The sequence below is a fragment of the Solea senegalensis genome, linkage group LG9, assembly GCF_019176455.1.
Source record: "Solea senegalensis isolate Sse05_10M linkage group LG9, IFAPA_SoseM_1, whole genome shotgun sequence".
NCBI lineage: Eukaryota > Metazoa > Chordata > Actinopteri > Pleuronectiformes > Soleidae > Solea > Solea senegalensis.
The window spans coordinates 14,080,569-14,102,877 of record NC_058029.1 but is presented as its reverse complement, the minus strand read 5'-3'; the positions used below and the strand labels follow the sequence as shown (position 1 = coordinate 14,102,877).

Sequence of the window (22,309 nt, the reverse complement as noted above, 5' to 3'; positions counted from 1 at the left end):
GAGGTACTCCAAATTAATGGTTTCAAATAATATTCACATCTGACGCAGAGGCCATCTGAGGAACAACTGCAACTGATGTTGTGCATGTGTGAGTCTGAGAGTCAGACAATGACCCCTCTGTTTCATCAGCTGACAAATGTCACCAATGATGTCACTACTACCTCAGAGGAATATTTAAAGCAGATCATCTGAAACGGAGCACATAAAGGACATATTCAGTCTTCTGAATAGCACGTACACATTTGTGCATGCACACACACACACACATAGTACGAAGACCATGTCAAATTAGTGACACTAAACTCGCACAAAAGCACACAGTAAGCTCGGATTTACGTAACACCAATGGTATTTGGGGGAATATGTCAACAGCCGATCCAGCCAGGCAACATACTGTATAAAGAGGGATTTATTCGTGGCCAGCCTGACCCTTTTGAAAAAACAACATCAAGTTCATCTGGATCAGATACAGACCCCCTGCTAGAGGAAGGCAGGCATCTGTGTATGCAAGCCACAACATAACAACAAAACAAAGAGAAATGCAAAAACACTAAAAAAAAACAGTCAGACACGTGCAATTTAAAAAGTAAAAGAAGGACCGACTACAAAAGGGATGCACAGAGTCTGTGGAAGAGCTAGAAACAGACCGTGCCTGCATTTATTGTAAGTATCTTTTATTACCAACAAAACCAGGAATAAACCTCATATAGCTCTGGTGGCTGATTACAGGAAATAGCTTACCAGGAAGACATGAATTAGACTTTAAAAGAGTGCTTAAGATGTACGCTGTGGCTGTTCTGTTTGTTTTGGTTGTAAAAGTCAAACGTTGCATTTTCAAACGTGCAGGATTCAATTTTCACCAGATGTGTCAGTTTATTTTAAAAACTGACACTATTAGATAAAGTCTCTTCCACAAAGAGCTCTCTGCACTGCAGCCAACAAACATCTAACACACAATCCCTTTTTGAATTAATACTGGCTGTAACATAAGCTCGGAAAAAAAAAAAGCTATAACATGAAGTTGTTAAAAATGTGGGGACGGCAAAGTGTGAGAGCATGATTTAATATAGTTGCTCTTTATTGTGTGTAATGGACGCTTGCTTGTAATCTATGAATTTCAAGACAAAGGTAAATGGATGGCAGCAAGACAATGCATTTACAGCATCACTATCACTCCCGATATAATCATAAAAAAACCTACTCTGGTCATATCACAGTAATAAATAATAGGACGGGACCTGAAAACAGGTCACAGCCTTGTTGTTGGCGGGTCACTGTGTTACAGAGACAAGAATGCTGCTGTAATTAGCCCATAAGGTTCAAGGACACTAATGGAAAGTCCAGCAAAACAATGAAACCCTTCAACAGAAAGTGTTATGTACAGAGAGACGACGATGCACTGCTGACAACAAACGTGACAGCTCGAGCTTGTTTTCATGAGCGTTATTTTAAAAGCGTCAGGACATTCCCACAGAAACAAAGGTTTTTTATTATTATTATTTCAACAAACAAAGCTTGAGCCCTAAAGCTAAATCAGTGCTATGTCCACAAGTTGTTTTCTTCATTGTATACATTATATATAAAACCAGTTATGTGTGAACCTTGAGGACATGCAGGCAGGTGATTGATGGATTATCATCAGTTGAGGCCCAGCACAGGAGAATTAGTCAGTCGTAACCCTTTTTAACTGGCCCACCGAGGATAGAGCATGTGGGTTAGTACGGAAAAACAAATCGGTAAACAATGTGAAATTAGCCCATAAAGTGAGTGAGTGCGAGTACATTTATCTGTTTTAAATATAATTCTGTGTTTTTTTCTGAACCATAACAAAGCAAAATCACACCAAATATACAGTAAGTGTTCTTGCACAAAGAACAGCAAAAATAAGAGAACTGTAACAGAATAATACAGAATATTACAACTACTGTTGGAAATGACGAAGAACTGAATTCGATTTTATTTTACAGAGCCTGCACAATCTCTTATTCTGCCTTAGTATTGTGTATAAAAACAAATTAGATGGGGGACAGGAACGTTGTTGTTCTGCCAAACGGATGTCTGTGTGAAAGGGACAGCCATCATGATAGACACAGACACTGTGTGTGTGGCACACGTCAGGCCTCTGATTCCATAACACAAGCATGCTATGTACAATCACACACGGAGGGAGAAAATACGCAGGCTTGTTCGGCTCGGTGTAAATGAGGAAAAGGCAGCGAAACGTCACTTTAAACTGAAATACAGCAAGGACTCTGTGTAAAGGACTCATGTCTGTTGTTTCCGTCGTATTTCGTGATGGATGTGAAATTGAAGCGGAAACAAAACGCTGCACACATGCCGAGTATTGATTACGGCACTATATGCATACACATGCACAAACCCTCACACACATAAACACACACATCTCAAACAAACCATGTGAAATTGATAAAATTAGGTGCACAGAGGGGCTCTGTTTAAGTGGTTGTGCAAAGAGAGGAAAGGGCACACATGGTAAACTAGTCTAACACACACACACAAGTGTTGTACAGCATTTTTCGTGAAGACACTCACAGACGTAATACATTCCTTAGCCCATTACACCTTAACAATCACAAGTAAATGCCTAAATGTCACCGTAAACCTAAAACCAAGCCTCTCAAATACGTATGCACAACTACACACACACACACACACACACACACACTAAACCAGAAAGGCAGGAAAGCAGTGAAACTGAATCCACAGTAAAAAGCTCCATATTTTATGAGGTATGTTTTCTGTTAGTGTGTCTGTGTCCTACCCAGTGTTAATGGAGATGATTTCAATGAGAGGGTTTCTTCTGATTTTGGGCAGGTCCAGTCTAGCTCCTCCCAGCCTCCGGCCTGCATCTTTCTTCTGACCTAAGAGGCGAACTGAGTGACCTGAGAACATAGAAGAAAAAAAAAATAGCAACTTTACATTGTATGCTAACCTCAAACTAAAACAATACCCATCAGTTAATATTTCCTGTGGTTTCTTGTAGAGAAGATGACAGTGTAAGCATTTTCAACAAAGTGAAATATGGTTTTAACCCAGTTAAACTGGAAAAACATAAATTCCTTAACTCAAATTGACAAATAAACAAAAAGAGAAACCTGTAGTTTGGCTGCTGTGATAATAGAGGTGTGGTACAAAAAGATATGATAATATCTTTTTTTAAAAAGACAAATGAAGAGTTGGGGGAAAATATGTCATTAAAACAATAACCAATTGAAACAGGAACATCTTGTGTCATCACTCAAATTCCCGTATTGTGCAACAATGTGCAAAAGTATTGTTACACTATTTATTACATATTATTGTTTTAGCAATGCTATAATGACCATAGACTCCAATTATTTGTCAATCACATAATTGGAATACATCCAGAAAATAATAGGGAAACACCCTTACACAAACAACAACATGGAAACTGGAGTAGAACCCTAATTAATGTTATCGGTAAAACGTACAGGTTACACGAGACCAAATTTGAGCCACATTTTTCCAATCCAAACGCTAATGATCACAGAATTTGACAGACACTGTCTGCACATTACTTTTTTTTTTTTAGGTTTGTCCATCACCTTTTCTCCTTTCTGACTTCTTGACATGGGGAAACCAAACATCAGATGTAAAGGCTGCCGTGGCGTCCACAAATTAGAAATCTCTATCTCGCTGTTCAACATCCATGTTCTCCTTAGCCATTAACACAGGTATCTGCCATGTCCGCTATACTAAATCTGTATATATGAATGTCCATCATCTTTACGGTGATTGAAACCTTTGTTTCCTGTGATATTGTAAAACTGACAAAACTGTTACATCCTGATGTGATCTGTTCTTGTCCAAAAACAAAAGCCATAACATCCTGAGACATGCACAAATAAATTCACATACAACTTCTCACCCACACAAACCTCTAGCACTGGCTTTCCACATAACATCCACCTCTTGTTAGCTAAATTAAAGGCTTGATTTCCCACGTGCAATAAATGTGGCTGTAGCATGGACTGGATACGGGACGAATGGGAGCGACATAAAAGTGTGGACGTGTTTATCAACACAGGAAGAAATTAACTGGTGTATCTGTGCAGGAAATGGCATAAGAAGCAAACGTCTGTCACCACATCCATTTAAAATCAATTAAGAACAAGCATGAACATACACAGTGTGAAGTGGGGCAATAACCTGATATTCTTGCTTGAGTAAACTCTGCTGACATAACCAACATTTTTAATAGAGTTGAAACATATTAAGGATTTCGACATGGCTATTTTGTTCGAAATGTACAAAATGCAAATTGATGAATCTAAAAAATATCACTCAGTGAATTAAACTGAGTGTTACAGAACTAAATTGAAATTTATAACCGAGTCTTCAAGCTAAAAGCTCAAGATGTCCAGCATTTGGTGTGTAGGAAATGGGATGCAGGAGTCTTTCCTTCCCAAAGGACTAATAGGCGACCAGCCAGAGATGTGCAAGAAGGAGCCGCTGAGGGATGGAATTGTCTCCCTGTTTTCATCCACTTTACATGGGTCTCCTGGGAGGGTGGGCTCAGGGCAGGAAGCATGGCTATCAATTGGTAGATAAAAATGACAATCTGCCCCAGAGGAGGACAAAGAGCCAATCGGTGAGGCGTGACTGGTCGTAATATCCCAGTACAAGCGAGAAAATGAGAAAACTTCCCTCGTGGAAAACAGCTGGGACTTGGAGCATATTTGTCCATCTTCTCCTCTGGCCAGCTGTCTGTCTGACTTTGGTTGTGGAAAAATTAAGTGCAATTCTCTCTAAACACCTACCTCTGTGGATTAATTGACTAATATCATTCATATGTTCTTTAACAGAGTTGCATCTGCTCCTCAACTGCTGTTTTAAACATTTGATCACATATATGTACATTAAACAAATATAGTATGTAGCAATTGAGGGAAAACATTTAAAACAGACAAATAATTCCAATAATAAAGACTAAATTATTTATAGTTAAAGGCTGAAAGAGATCATAATGCAATAATGTCTAATTAAAATACTTGTGAAATCAGAAATTAGTTGTCTTTTTGACCTTGATAATTCTGTGAGTTATATCATCTTACACCCACCCATGTGATACAATCTAAAAATCCTATATATGACATGCTACACTATGCACAGACTGTAAAAAGGTAAATAAAATCCACAACAGCATATTAACTAAGTTGTGTTGCGGGCTGCTTATGGCTTTTTTTATGGAAATCAAAAAACAAGAATCAATTGCTTGAAAAGGCTAAATACTGGTAAATACATTGGCAGAAATGTGTTGTTAACAGCTATGTAGTTTAAAAGGAGTAAAATAACCATATCAGACTAATATTGGTGTTGGTAAACTATCACTGTTGCGATATCAGTATTGTAGTTTAATGGTGCAATTAGACACGCCTAAATAAACGGGTTCACAGTGCATGACCACTCTGTTACACACACAGGGACGCACTTCAGCGTCCCTCCTTCTCCTCTTCTTCATCAGTTAAATACAGGTTAAATGCTGGTGCACTTTCTTATCCTGTGCAATGTGATGGAGTTTGTGATGGGACAGAAAATTGGTGGACGGCGGAGGCAGAGGGTTCACCGGTCCATGACCACACTACTGTCCCTCACTAAATGGTTCTGACTGCACCTGTAGATGATCTGCTCGCACACCTTCACCTCATGCACAAGCAGAAGTAATATCATTTTTACTGGAATCCTTTCATTTATAAGGCTCTGACAGGTCACTATCGTTTTGCCAATCAGCCCTGGTCATCAAACGTTACATGTTCCATAGGTAATTTAGAACAAAGCGCTTGCTCCTAAAGCACAATGGACTTATGTAACAATACACAGCACGCTTTTTTAAATGAAATCCTCCTTTTGGATTCTTGAGAAATATGATTTTAAACCTTCCGACTACCATCTGCAACTATTTTATTAACTTAAGTGTAAATGAAGGTCACCCCTTATAATGACTTCTCAAGCATAAATAAAGTTTGTATGTGTTGTTGTTTCCGATGGTTCAGTTGTTGGAACATAACAATACACATACCTAATAGCTTACAAAGCCGTGTGTGGACAAAGCAATTTCTCGGGTGCTTCTGAATTTTCTGGTGGTTTTCAAAATTATGAGATTGGCCACTCTCATACCCCCCTCTTCTCTCTCTCTCTCTCTAAAAAAAACTCCACAGGACCTGTGTGGACATAACTGCCACCCAAACCCAAAATCCCACTACCAGCATGAATTCACCCCAGGGGTGTACCAAAAGAAAAAATCAATTTCAGGGCATTTGTGACCAAGACTAGGGGGAAAAAAACAAAGAATACTGCCATAATTGCCATCACAGTGACAGAGTTTAGAGAGAGACAGTTGCTGTGATGGACAATTAAACATCACTCACTGGCCTACTCATTTCTCCATGCATTTCCCCTCCAGTCTCTCCCTCTCCTTTGTTCATATATCTCCTTCATAAATACAAACCAACATAAATCCTTCCATCCTCTCATAACTGCCCATCATAGCATGGAAGGAAAAAAGGAGGGAGGGGAAGCGAGCGTAGATGGATGCAAAGGTTGATGGATGGATGGCTGGATGATGACAGGGGGAAAAAAAAAATACATCACAGATGAAAGATGTACTGGACGGCCAGATGGATGGATGGATCACAGAGGTAGGGAGCTAAAAGGATGACCCATTGACCTGTGTCTGATGTCTCATAAGTGGAAGGTCTTGTTGTGCTCGCTGGTTTGATTGTAAAGCACCGGGCGGGATAAAGGGGGATAGAGGTAAAGTGGAAAGAAGGGATAGGGTTGGCAGATGAGGAGAAGAGTGTGGTGCTTGTCATTTATCCGTCTAATAGAACAGGTTATTGGATATATACGATCATCTCAGTAGAAACTGTTTGATTTTCTTAATAAACGTCAGTGGAAGCACGTTTGATGGTAAAAAAGCTCAGATGCACATCACATATATTACTTGGTAATTCTACACACCACCTTAATGCAAATATATGAAAAGAAACCTTCCTTTAAAATGCTATACAAAGTGCTTTGACGCTTGACAATGAAGAGCTCCACAACAGACCTTGCACTCTTCACTTCCAGGTGAAAAGTCACTGAATAAGAGTTAAGAAAACCTCCTCGTTTAAAAAAAAAATCTAAAAAAAAATGAAACACAGTGTTTCTACTTGAGAAATAAGCACTGAGAGGTTATATGGAATCAGTATAGCCTCTGATCTGTAGTTAAGCAGATACATTAACCTGTCTGACCCATTCGGCCCCCCAGTTTCTATGTCACAGCCAAACATTGAGAAAGTCCACAGCTACACAAAGAAGAGACATTAGATGAGTCTGCCATCATTTCAAAAGTGAATAACACATTTTCTTGGCTTTGAATGTTTGCAAAGATGTATTTTCTTTCTCTGCATCCACTCTGATTACTAAATAATCAGACATAATCGTTTCTCTATGAAAATGTGTTTGCTGTTAGTCATAAAGTCTACATCTGGCACAGCTCGAAAAGACAAAAACAAACAGAACCACCCATTAAATCACTGATTCTGCTTAGTGGCAAGCAACACAAGAGTGGGCAGTAGTTTTACTGTGCGACTGTATAAATGTAAGTACTGTGTGCATCCTCAGCGATCCAACCCAAGATAACCTAATGATAAAAACATGCTGTGGTATTTACAAGAGGCAGTAATTTGAGCTTGATGTTGATAGATGCACTATTTATTGTAGTGAGTTAGCCTTACGCGGTGACAGTTGTTAAGTTCTTTTTGAGACAGAATAAATAGGCTCATGCCTCAAGAACCAAGGTCATAAAAGCATACTAGTACTCATGTGGAAAAGAGACCTGCAAGCGGTTTTCGGGTGCAGCAAAGAACTGTGTCTATTAGCAATTCACTCAAGTAAGTATTTTAGTAGCCATTACAACAGGCAAATCCCAGAGCTTAAAGGTTTATGTGCAGGCCTCCGAGCTGAAATAACAGTTCTCAGTTTATACGAGGTCATAAAGAACTGTAATGATACTGGGGGAAATTAGTTTCCATGGAGGGGGCAAAGGATGAAGGAAAAAAGCAGTCGAGGAGAGAAGAAGGGAAGGCGAGATGACGCTGAAATATTTTGAGATGCAAGTGGAAGAGAAATACTTTGAAAAATCAGAGAGCACAAAGAGGGGGGATTAATTCACTGTGTGTGTATGTGTGTGTGTGTGTGTGTGTTGATGACACATTGTAAAATGAATCCTCAGTTCAGCTGTCCTTCATTAAAGTGAAGTCTGCTGTGCAAAATAGTCCCTCACGCACGCGCACACACACACACACGCACTCATATACTGTGTAAACTCAATCTGTTCTTTATTAGAGAACAGCTGGGGGTGAATGACAGCTTGACTGGACACTCTCACACTGTAAACTCTCTCTGACCTTCATTAAACTATTAAGTGCGGTGGTTCGCTAACCGTTTAAATGGATGACCTAATCACTGCCATGTGAACGTGTCCTGCTGTGAGCCTCTCAGACAGAGAAGACCACTTAACAAGCTACTCAGACGGAAAGAGGGACAGAATTAAAAAAAAAAAACACCCAACACTTTGCTTTTAAATACACATCACTCCTAATCACTAATCGTACATGTGTGTACTTTTTTCATTAAAATTGCCATCCTTAGGACCATGAAAAAAGTAGTAAATCAAGTTGCCCCATTATTAGAAATGTACACAAAGACATCTTGTAGAAGGGGTCTGAAATTAACTCTTTTTTTTTTAACTTACTGGGCAAGGTGGCTGATGGATATTATACCATATAATTTACAGGCTAAAAAACATAAACGGGTCTTTAATGTCAAACATCTGTTTCTTCTTTAACTAAAATTACATTATGTCAAATAAACCCTTAAAAAGTCACACCGAAATTTGAAGAAAGTCTGTAATTAAAGTGGAAATAAATTCATCAAAATCAATACTTCAGTGACAAGAGTCGGCCTGAGCTCAGACGCAGACCTTTGATTACATATTGTTCATTGTTTTGTTACACAGTACAAACTGATACAAACAATAACCTGAGATTTACACAAATTCAATGTCTGGTCAGAGTCACTTTAAAGCCCCGTCGTAGATGTCTGATCTTTGAACAATGAAAGCCAATAATGCCTCACAATCAAAGGTTTTAAACACTTTTAATAATTCACAGTCATCGTTTTTGGATAATGTACTCTTCTGCAGGAAGCCCATTTCTTCCTCCAATTGATAGTCACTCTCAGTCTTTGTATTCTGTCAATACGTGGAGCGACTACTTTACTGAAAATCATTCATACATGGAGCTGACTCAAGAACTTCATTTCCCATTCCAATAATAACAGGATTCACATTCATTCATTAGTTGATCAATGTGTTGCTGCTCATTCACTCATACAATTATTGCTGTGTGTGTGTGTGTGTGTGTGTGTGTGTGTGTGTGTGTGTGTGTGTGTGTGTGTGTGTGTGTGTGTGTGTGTGTGTGTGTGTGTGTGTGTGTGTGTGTATGCTGAAATACCTTTAACTGCCTCGTCCACTACTTCCACCACTCGATCAATCTGCTGGACCTGAAATACAGACACACATGGGAAAAGCTTATTGATGCTGACAGACCAAGTCCACAAGGTCAAACAAAAAGCCTGGTATTGACAAACCACAAACACACATAAACTGATCCACATTTAAACGAGGTGGGCATTTAAATGAGGAGTAATCGCACACAAAAAAAAAACAAGTCCAAATAGATACAGCCACACCAAGGTCAGGCCAGAGTGATATTACCTAAATGCCACTGTGTGTGTGTGTGTGTGTGTGTGTGTGTGTGTGTGTGTGTGTGTGTGTGTGTGTGTGTGTGTGTGTGTCTTAGGCTGGAGCTTCACTGGATCCATGTGCAGGGTGTTAATAATATACTTTTAAATACTTTTAAGACTCATCTGAACTCAAATAATTGCCAGGACTTCATTATAAAAATGTCTTTGAAAAAAGTAATGGATTTAGGGAACTGGAATGGTACAGTGCCTTTACTTTGAAATGGCTACAGAATATATTATGTGGCAGATAGAGACATTGAAACTGCGGTTAACCCTTCTGTTACCATCCTGTTGTCACCAACAGATTTGGCATGCATACTCTGATCAGTGAACACGTGAGCCCACATGAAAAGCAGGACGCTGCAAACTGTATGTATCAACATAGGCACAGTCTGGAAAAGGCATCCATGAAGAGAAAGTGAACTGAGGTAGAACATATGCTTGGGTCATAAGTGAATAAGACAGATGACCTTTTTTATTAAGCATTCTAATCATTTCCTCCATAGTATCTACCAGCAATTTGGGTAGTAAAAACAAGAAAAACCATGTTCAGGTTAGTGCCGGCCAAAGTCAGAATGTAAAGTCTAGCTGAATATTAAACTGCGGGCAAATGTGAAACCAGCACTGATTACACTAACCTGCCAATTTGCACAATTTCATCTGGGAAAGAATGAAAGAGATAGGGAGGGATGTACAGAGGCAGAAGAAGTGGGAAAAGAAAATGTTAAGCCACCATTTTTTTCCCCTTCCTTTTATTCCTCTCAGCACTGCCTCCACATCTAATTCCCTCAATTTCACCAGCGCTCAATGCCTCCAGGTCCTTTATTCAGTGTAACTCTACTTTCAGACACACTCGCTTGGAACAGGCTGTGCTTTTGCAGTCAGCAATTACATACATGTTATATAATAAAGCAAAAAAAGACAATCTGGTTTCATTCAGAAAAGCAGTAAGTATTAAAGTAATACTGGCCCTTCAAAAATCCACCCTAAAGGTCCAGTGAGTTCAATTTCTGTACAATTATTTGAGAAATAGAATATTTAAGTTGAATTGTATAAATTGTTGGGTTTTTTTTACACCAGAATGAGACATTTATAAGGAGCCCTAATATTTAATTAGATTTTCCAATTAGCCAAACATATGGCAGCAATGCAGCTACAGCTCAGGAGCTTCAGGAAATTCAAATATCAGAGTAGGAGTGAATGGGATGTCAGTGACTTTGGCCACAGCCAGACAGTCTGGTCTGGATTATTATTTATTTTAAATTATAATGGTGTTTAATATATCCAGACAGCAGCAGGTCTACAGACAAATTCTTGTGCAAGAGGGTCATTAGAGGTTAAAAACAAAAAAAAAAAGGAAAGAGACAGCAAAGGGTTTGAATAATAAGAGGAATCAGATTTTTCAGTTTTTCCTTTTGCATACTGTGTAAAAATGTCTGCTGTCTGCTATAAGTGTCTGCTTACTCATTGTAAATCTGGGATTACCAAGGCCGGTGCTGTGTATGTATGTGATGTGAGTGATAGATCTCTGATATAGGTTGTGGCATGTCGAGTTCAGACATGCAAAACACGGTGGGTTTGTGTCTGTGTACCTCCCTTGAATGACGCTGCCATTCATTTCGCAGCAAGGTAACACAAAAGAAATACACATGAAAGCAGGAACACAGGTCAATTACACTGAATAAATTCAACAGGAAGCACTTTTTTTTTTTAACTATATATCACTTTATCTAAAGCCGTTAGTGCAATCCCTATATACAAATTCTCAACTGCTGTTTTGCATCTAATTTGCATAACCCACCAACTGTCACTGCCATTGTGTGGCTGATTGCAACTATGGAGGATACACAAGGGGAACGTGTGCACACTCATACACACCCTGCTGTCAGTGTCTGTCAACCCTGTGTGGCTCTTCATGTGTGCACATGTTTTTCTATGGTTGTGGGGACAATTTTCTGCTGGACTCCACTGTAATTAGGATTGTGCGGCTGGTTCTTACAACTTCAAGGGTCTGTTTGATAGTGAATGACCCAGTTTTAGGGTTAAAGTTTAGCATTTTGTATGCAGTGGGAAAATGGTGCGTGTGTGTGTGTGTGTGTGTGTGTGTGATATTTGTTGCCTCTTAAGGACCAATTACACAGAATCTCATTTCTTGGGAACTGGTTCAGTTTGGGTCTAAGAATTAAATTGTGATTAGGTTTGGCATTAAATGGTTATCAATGCAGTGTCCTAAGAAGACTAGCTGCACAGACCGGTGTGTGTGCGTGCATGCATGTATCAAGGCCTAATCCAATCTACTCATGACAATGAAAGGACCAGCAGTGGTAAACTTCGCAGCTGTTTCTCTCACCCTGAAGGCTATTACATATTCAAACCTGTTTATCTGAATGTAATTATATTATACATACATGCCACACGGCTTGAATGTAATTATGTCACACAGTGGCATGTTTACTTATAAAGAATAACTTTATTTATGGTAAAGGATATTAAACTTAACATTTGAGAGATTACTGAGGTGAAGAAAATGAAATGACTGTTCCATATCACATTTGTTTTTACACATCGGTGGGTTATGAGTGAACACATTATTCGTTAAAAAGGCTGCAATCTAAAATAACCACAAGACAAAATGACTTGCTTGTGTCATGGTAAACTGTTGGGACACTATTTGGAAAATGCTGTTATATCTGCACAGTCCTGCGACTCCACCAACATTAAACAAGGTTTTCCTCTTTTTAGTCACAACATATTCTCTGTTATCTGTCGGATTCCCTCTCAGCAAAATGTAAATCAAGCGATGTGAGAGAGAATTGGACTCTTGCACCACCTCTGGGCTCCACTTCCAGCCTTGAGGAAATCTGGCCAGTAATGGTAGACTTTGAAAAATCACAGTTCAGAGAGAGAGAGAGATGACTCTCTTAACAGCCGTTCTACTTAGCTGCTAGGCACACATGTTCCCTCAGTGGAAAGCTGGCTTTTGGCTTTTTTTCACCATAGACATGTTGACACGTTTCAGCAGGAGAAGCACAGGTGCAATTGATAACATTAACGATGCCTCTGTTCATTTAATTCAAGTCAAGACGGTGAGGCAGTGAGCCCTGAAGATTAATGGAACTCAGCCGTCGTTTGATTTTTTACACCTGTGTATTTTTTTTTCTGTTGTGACCTGTCACACTCGTAAAAAAAAGACAGATTATCCCGTTCTGATGCCTCAAGAATTGTGATTTGGCAGGAACCACGTTGACGTTTTGCAACCAGAAATTCAGAAGTGTCACTTGCAACCAGGCTCCTCTTGGATAATAGCAGCTGTCAATCACACGGGTGTCCCCTCAAATGAAACACACTTTATTAGAAACAAATTGACATCATGTGCTACTAAAGCGATTGAGCCAATTAACTTCTTGGGAAACTGTTTGCTGATGTTACAAATGGAATAAATCGAGTGAGAATTTAGCTCATTTTCCCATAGACTTCTCTTCAAACTGAGTTCTTTTTGTAACCAGCAGATTCACCCCCTAGTGGCTATTCAATATATTTACACTTCCACTTTGGCTTCAGAAAGAACCTGGAAGACTATGTCAATTGGCTTTAATCACAACATATTAGTATTTTAATGAACCGACTCAAAAATCATCCGTCTCTAGTCGTCCCGCCTACAACAGCTTTATGCCATGAAGGCTTCATTCACTTGTCCCTTACTACCTTTGCCCTTGTCTACATCAAGTAATATATTCTGATACACTGTGATAAATGTTCTGCATGGTGAGGGCAAGGCATTTACTAAAGAAAAACACATGTCTGTGTCTTTGGTGAAGAATCTAGATAATATCATAACGCAAATCTATGGGACTAGCAACTAAAACAAGATTAAAGGCAACTAAAAAGTTGACACTGGGAGAATAAAGTAGGGCAGTGTATTGTCAGATAAAGAAGTATGTAATAATGTAAAGTCCAGATGACAATCTGCTTGAGATGATGTGTTTATTTTGGTGTCCATGTTATCCGTGTCACATTCCCTGTGCTTGTGTCATGCAAATACTCGATGCCTCTATTCTTTCTTTTTCAATAGACTACAGCTTCATCTTCTCCTCTCTTCATGTCCTCGTCTAACTCATACTTTTCTCCCTCCTTGAATCATAAATTCTTTCTGGGTTGTTTTTTTTTTTTTTCCCTCTCCACCCTGTTCATCTCGGCAGTGTAGAGGTTTGTCTCCCAGGGCTGTGTATTGATCTACCAAGCAGCAGGGAGGCCAGAATAGAACAGACACAGCAGGGTGGCAACAAGGTGAACGACCGGTCAATCCATCTGTGTCTGTCTGTGTTTGCATGTGTGTGTGTGTGTCTGTGTGTCTGTGTGTCTGACAGACTAACGCCTCAAAGCAAACTGGACATAAATAAAGGTGAGCAAAAGGAACTATGCAGATGAAATAAGACATGTAAGTATGTCCTAAAATGTAAATTCAAAGGCATACACATACATACATACCCCAATGATGCTGAGTCCTTTGAGGTAATCCATCCGTGGCTGGGCCTGGGGAACACAGCCTGCTAAAACCACCTTTTTCTGCTGTTCCTGGGCTTTTCTGTAAACAAAAGTGGAAAAGTCCAAACAAAAAATGAATATGGGTCGATAAATAATATTTTCTCACTGAGCTTGTGATTTCAAAATAGGAAAAACAAAAGCCAACAAACAGTGGCAGTCACATTTCTATGCAATTTGTAGATAGTGAGGAAAGTAGACAATGTTTGTGAAAGTTTCTTGCTACAAGGAAAACATTGACTGTTTTCCCCCTAAAGGCACGTTAGCTATTCCCTCATGAAATGCCCATGAGAAAATGGAGAAGAATTTGCTCAAGGTAAATCCCATGGTGCAAAACCAGCATGTGTGACTAAGATAACTAAACTGGATCATTTATTATGTCTGATTATCAAAGATGTATAACTTTCTTTTAACTATTAGTGCTGCCCTGACATTCCATTTGGGTCTGTTTTTACTGACACAGCAGAATAGTCTGGAGGGAATTAAGGCTAATTTCACAAGTGTGTGTACATATATATAAATACAATATATACAATTGCATGCATGCCATTTTCTACAACAATAAATTTGATATACTGTACATGTACTGTATTAGACGTTATTTGATACAGTGCTGAATTTTCATGATAGATTATCAGTCTATTATTTGTCTTGGACTTCGGACAAACTCAAATTAAACTCAAATAAAGCTCCAGTGTGTAATACTTGGTTGGGTTCAATTAAATACACTACCCATGAGTAACTTTGTATAAGTTTTTAACCCTTCTGTTACCAATCATACCGTCGTTGACAGGATTTGGCATGCATATTTCTCATGACCGTAACTCCAAGATAGTTTGTGATGTCTAGAAAATTCAAAAACTATGGACTGGCGATCTGCCCAGGGTGTACCCCACCTTTCGCCCAATGACGACTGAGATTGACACAGAACCCCCCGTGACCCTCATGTGGAGGATAAAGCAGAAGAAGATGGATACTGGAAAGCAGAGAAATAGAGCTTTGCACACCTATACTTGTCATTACGGCAGCCCTTCCCCAGAACGACTGAATCACACAAGATTAACCATCACATCACGTTTGCTTCTCAGTACCGTAATTCCTAAATGGTTGAATAACTGCCTGATATTGAAAGTGAAAGTTATCTTGGAAAACCATAAAATCATAAAAAGGTCATAAGAAAGCTACTATATAAATACAAAAAATAAAATAGAATAAAATCAAACAGATTGTGTGCTCTGGATTTTGTATCTTACTATGCAAATGAAGAATTATGTCCTTTCTAGTATGAATAGGCTACCATAGTTCTCTGATGCACTCAGTTAAGGGAGGAGCAAGCAGATGAGTCATCCGTAATCTACAGTCTCACCATTAGATGTAACTAACTCTGACACGCTGGACCTCTGAGCTTAACAGGCCGCGCAATCGTTTAACATTTTAGTAACACCAACAACATATGTGTATTACATAATACAATACACAGAACAGGAGAGTAAGCAGGGGTCAGGTTATTTTAAAAGACTCGCTCTGTCATTCCAGCACTTAAGGTTCCAATTTCTGAGACAATTTGAATTAAAAAGGGCTGAGCACAATGGACAGACAGTAAAATATTGAAGCAAACCATGAGGAGAGAGAGAGAGAGAGACTGTGTGTGTTGTGTGTGTCTGTGTGTGCGTGTTTGAGTGTGTGCCCGTGAGCATGCGGATCTATGCGAGTCTTTATGTCACCTTCAGTTAATGGCACTGAGATTTGAGACTCAGTCTGTCTGACAAAAGCTTTTGGAAGAGCTGCCCAGACTCCACCATGAATCTTTAATAATGAAGCCTCCTGACAGTTGGAGCGAGGGAGGGAGGGAGGATGGTAGGGAAGGATGAAAGTGGGGATTGTATGTAAGTGAGGGAGGAATCATGGGAGGAGCAAAGAAACTGGATACAGACTGTCAGTTGTGTTTTAATTCATACCGTGTTTGTATTCTTCAGCAGAGCAAAGACAGCAAGTGATGGAGGTCGAGGGAGTGTGTGAGAGAGCAGAGGAGAGAGAGAGGGAGAGGTGAGGGCTGATAAGATGAGGAACAAAGAAATAGATGAAATAGATGGAGATGACAAGAGGAAAGATGAGGGCAGATACTGGAATGTTATTTTGATTATTTTTGACTTGTTTGTCTTATTCAAGGTTATTTTAGTCTTGTGTTTACTTCTTTATCCAAGTCCTCATTGGCACATGTGTGTTGAGCAGGTAACAGCAAATCACTCAAGATAAAACAAAGACAGACAGCTTACTTCCACTGATCATCAGAAATACACATTATTATTGTACAAGTTTGTTTACTAGTTTTATACACACGCCTTTCACCTTTATTATAGAAAGTAAAGGATCATATACAGCGAACATGACTCTAGGGTAAACAGATGCTGGAAATAGGGGGCTGTGTGAGGCAGAGGCGCAACCATGATGCTAGTAAATACTTCAAATAGGAGATATGTTAACTTCCAACACTGGCTGAAACAAGACAGATGAAGCCAAAAATGAATTTATCTGCTTGGAGCAGCACATTCTCCCCAAACTGTTTCTCGTGAACGACTGCAACTGGCATCGCTGCACACAGAGACACACACACACACACACACACACACAGTAGGGGTGCGTCTGCATAATTCACACATCTCCTGCCAAAATGTGCCAAACGTTCCTTTAATTTTCTACTTGCTCCCCGCCCACAGATTCAGACTCGTAGCTGACACAGTGAGTAAGGAGATGCAGCCTGATCCGTCGCCTCAGCGCCCCGGGGGGGGGCACAGGCCAATCACGTCGCACACAGTTCCTGGATGGGATGAGATGGAATGGGATTATGTGATGCAGTTGCCGTGGTGATACTTTTGAGCCCGACTGAGTGCGCGCTGCCAGTGACCAGGACCAGAGCAGATGTCCTCTGAGATCAGGGAACGGGATGTTCTTGTGCACTCACACACAAGCACACGTGAACGCACAGAGCTTCCTTGGGTTTCTTGGCACCTTGCCCTGAATCTCTCCGGCCCCCACACACTCACACACATATGCAAATGGTCATGGAGGGCTGTGCTATGCATACTGGTTTTTAACAGCTGAGTGGACACAGTGAATCAGTCAAATTAGACCAGACTAAACATCCAACCTAATTGACTAGGTTGACTTGGAGAAGGCCCTTGTTGTACATATGACATTAAAATAACTCTAGGCATTAAGATGGACCACAGTACTTGACCTATATAAGGGCCTTTCAACAAAACTTGGAAGTGAAAAGGGACACTTCCTTTGAGCCACGATGGTGTTTTTAAAACGCTGATCAAATCTTTCACAGGCAATTATAGACTTATTTCAAATTCTGTCATACATTTTTTCATTGAATAAATGTCTATTTTTACTGTCTGTTTACATTTGTAGACAACAATGCACAAGCATCACCCCAATGTTCCCCCAGTTTGAAAAATGCGCTGGTAATTGTAGTCTTGTCTGTGGCAGTAGAGTAGAGTTCTCAACGGGTCGGGTTCGGGCTGTAAATTTCAGGCCCGTTGAGAAGTCTACAGTCGAACAACAGTGAGAATCGCATCTCTAGCTTTGATGTATTTCTATAAACTGGAGCAAGCGTCCAATTCAGGCTGAGAGCAGGAAAAAGGCTTGTGTTCAGGTCAAATGAGTTCGATTTCATTTCTTTAAAGTCCTCACTTCCACATATTTCCATATGACCACTCAAAGCTGCTTCACTGTACAGTTTTGCTATTCGCCCATTCCCTCACACACACACGCACGCACGCACGCGCGCACACACACACACACACACAATAGGAGCAACGTGGGATTAAGTGTCTTGCCCAAGGACACATCAGCATGTAGACTAGCGGAGCAGGGAATACAACCTTCCAAAGAAAGACAACTCACTCAGCTACCATTGCCAATGTGTGGGGCAGGGTATCAAAAAAACTAAAAACATAGAGCAATTGATTAGGTGCAACTCAGTATTTTAACCAAGATCTCAGAGTGAATTTGAACAGTGACCTGCAAGACAAATCTGCTCTCACACTGCTAAATTAACTTAGCCATATGCAGCCGAGACCACCTTTGAAAATGGACTGGGTGATCATGAAGTGTCCTCATCAGCCCTCTTGGTTGCATTCATACCTATACTGATGTCCACATATGACTGGATCACCCGATCATAAGTGGTAATGCCAGATATTAACGTATTTGATGTAATGTCCTGCAAAGTAATAGATATGTGTGTGTGTGTGTGTGTATGGGTGTGCGTGTATGTGCGTCCTTTCAATGACTTTCCCTGCTGTTTAACACCCTCAGCCCGATACAGAGCACTACATGGGGGCAGATGGGGTCATTACACACATGGAGCAGGCCATATGCTCCTGAACAAATACGTTGCTTAGAGGATGAGGTCACACTTGTAAGAGTACCAGAACAGGATAAGTAACTGAAACGTTCGGATCCGGATTAGCTCTGTATGCTGCTGAACACAACCACATTTGTCTGTGACCCAAATTGTGTATAAAAAAGGCAAGTGCCTGAATAACTACACAATTTTGACTTTGCACAGTTTGACGCAGCAAAAACTTTTTTAGGTGCAGTCAAGAGAAGAAGCACTGCATTAAAATTTCATTAAGACTAAGTGATTTATTTTCATTACGTCCCTACATCCCCCCCCCCATATTTCCGCTGTCCTTGCTCCTCAGTCTCCTCTCTTCACTCATCCCCTCATCTGCACTCTGACAGTCATTTCTGGCTGAGTTGACAGCAAGCCAGCCAATCAGCACACTCCTGACCTCTACGCATTAGCATAAGCAGCAAGGGTTGAGGTTAAGTACCCATCAAGCTTCAGTAATTAAGATGTGAGCTGGTGTGTGGAGGAGTGTGCATCGTCGTGCTAGTGTGTGTGAGAGCGAGAGACAGAGAAACCAAATGTATTCAAGTCTCCCACGACTGACATTATCAACTTTTACATACTTCTCCCTTTACACCAATGTAATACCAATCGTGGCCTTTGCCTCGCTTGCGTTTACAATCATATAGACAATCCATATACTGTATATAATGTACTGATGAGACAATAATGTATGTTTACTCTGATATTCATTTTCCACATTTACTTTCCACTAGGTTTCATTCTATCATCAGCAAATGCATCTCCAATACTGGCTCACAGCCCAGACTGAACAAATGTGGAGAAAACATTGTTTTTTTTTGTGTAATGGAGAAAGCAGCTGTTCCTCTGTGAATAACTGCACTGGAAAAGTTAAACAGTATAACAACTGTTAAAATACAAACATTAAAAAAACAGGAACTAACTGTGGTCCTGTGGGATCTCACCGTCAACAAGCTAAGAGAAAATGAATGGAGTGATTAAGAGGAGGAGAGAAAATAAAGAGAAAAGGAGAGATTGAGTGATTGACCGGTAAAAAGAGCATTGTTATAAACAGGAGGGAAAGAAGAAGCAAAATAAAGGCAGCAGAACATGAAGAGGAGAAAGAGTTGGTGTTGCACAACAAACTATTCTAATTTTCAACAACAAAAGTTCATAGAAAACAAAATAAAAAAGTAATTGAAATGGATGTCTATCACTGATTAATATATTACTCTTTTGCATCATTTGTTTATTTTACTCCTATAAGAAGATTTTGAAAGCTACACAACTTATAGAGAAAGACACAAAAAAGTCAAACATTGTCAAAACAGAAACGAGGAAGTCGGAGAGGTAAGTAAAGACAGGAAAAAGAACAAAAACTGCCATGAGCATATCTTCATGACCATGTGTCAGGGTGAGGAAGAATGATAACGGGACTCGAAGAGAAATGAAGGGGGACGATGAGAGCGCGGAGGCTCGGACAGAGGATTGTGATTGAGGGATGAGAGAAGGGTTTGAGGAGTAAAGCTGTAGAATCCCCCCGAGATATCTCTCTCTCTCTCTCTCTCACGCACACACTCACACACGCAGTCCCTGCTGTTGTGTTGCACAGGATAACAAAAGCGAATGTCCATATGGTGACGCTGAACGAGACAAAACCTGAAATAAAAAAAAAGGGGTGAAAGGAAGACATAAAACCAAGGTAAGAAATAAAAAGGCAAGAGAGGGGATGTTTAATTCAATCAATAAAAGATAATTATATGAAAGTGGGTCTATAAAAGTGAGTTGTGGTAAATGATGTCCAAAAAGATAGAGATTTGAGCAGCTTGAGCACCTAGGACAAGTTGCCCAGGTCTGACTGCCCGTATACTCCTAAAATGTGTATTTCAATCTACATCTTTATAAATAATCCGATAGTAGCAGAGAGATAGAGCTTACTCTGGGCAACTACAATAAAACCACATGAAAACAAATGACTTGTTTTCACATTTATTGCCAGCATGGTTAAAAAAGGCATTCATGGTAGAGCTGCGTTTTACAGGATACAGGCAATCTGTTGACCAATCAATACACCTATAAGGTTGCTAGTTTATGACTAGCTTACATGGACGCCAGATATATCGGAGATATAATGCAGGCCAATTGTCAACATGGGTCTAGTAAAAGTTGGTCAGAGGAAATGCAAGGCTTTCACATTATGGCCTATTAAAAAAATGCGTCGCACACCTGCCTAGCACTATCAAACTGATGGCATCTGTCTTGTAAAAACTGAGTTAAATGTGCGATAAATATTGCATTCATTGTAAATGAGATGTATTTGTCGCGTGAATGGTTCACAATACAGGAAAAACGCTGATTAAAAAAAAAAAAAAAAAAGGGGAAAACAGCAATGGAAAAGGCCCACACAGATTCACAAGAGATGGGAGATGTGCAGGAGACTGAATTAGAGCTGAACACTTGACTGAGCCACAAAGCGTGGAGAACCAAAGCTGAATTTTCATTTCAGATGCAAAGTCCAGCTTTCTATAGGAGAGGCTGTTATGGGACAAAAGGTACAGGAGCAGCCGCTCAGCCTGAGGCTGATATGGAGAGACGAGTGCTAGGTAAAGACTAAAGAAAACAAACACAAAACCTACATTTCCACAGTAGCAACAACAAAAGGCGTTCGTATTGTTTATGTATTTTTCTCACAGAAAAATGTCAGAAGGACCTAAATGTGTACAAATTAAGATTTGTACGAATATGTGTTTCAGTTTTATGTATAGAATAGATGTTTGGCCCACAAAAAAAAGATTTCCAAGTTGTCATCAGTTATATTTAAATGAGTAAAACACAAAACACACACGGCTTGTTATCTGGAGCATCGGCAGTTGTGCATTAGTGTGGCAGCTTTAGTCTCAGACTTCACGGGTCATGTCACACGCAGACATTTATCATTTAGAGCCACAGCCACTCCCCATGAGGCCTTTCACCTCTGTGTGAATCAATCTGAAAACAAACAAGCGTGTGCATTTTCCCTCCTGTGTGTGTGTGTGTACATACCTTTCTTTGTACAGATGAGCGTGCGCGGTTGTGCGCGTGTCTATGTGCACTGTACATGTTTGCCATTCTGTGCAAATACACAAGCACAAAAAGCTGGCTAAGATGACAGGGTGAGAGGTCATTGCTGGTTGAATGAATTCGCACCAAAATTAGTCCAAGCATAAACATTCATGATTGGTTTCAAGGTCATAAATTATTACAAGTGTTTGGAGAGGCGGAACAGCAAATGCTCATTGACCTGGAATTTTTCCTTCTTCTTTTTTTCCCCAGCCAACAAAAAGCTAAACTAATTATGTTATTCTAACAAGTATGGATTTTACAGCAGCTTTCAATTCTAACCTGTAAACTGTCAATGTGCCTCAAACACTGCATCCCCCAAACAACGGTTTAGTCCACTGTGATGCTGGAAAATGGGACAGGAAGTAATGGCACCTGGCATGCTTACGAGAGACTGTGTCAACTGTGACTGGAATGTTTACCAAACATTATAGATTCATGCTTCGCTTT

At 39.9% G+C, this 22,309-nt stretch overlaps 1 protein-coding gene across 1 annotated transcript in view; it reads right to left on the bottom strand.

Moving 5' to 3' along the window:
• Positions 1-22,309, bottom strand: part of cdkal1 (CDK5 regulatory subunit associated protein 1-like 1) — a 207,508-nt gene that overhangs the window by 130,430 nt on the left and 54,769 nt on the right. The window contains exons 5-7 of the mRNA XM_044034474.1: positions 14,323-14,419; positions 9,543-9,591; positions 2,783-2,903 (exon numbers count right to left, since the gene is read on the bottom strand). Of these exons, the coding sequence (XP_043890409.1) occupies positions 2,783-2,903; positions 9,543-9,591; positions 14,323-14,419 (267 nt within the window). The remainder of the gene's footprint in view (positions 1-2,782; positions 2,904-9,542; positions 9,592-14,322; positions 14,420-22,309) is intronic.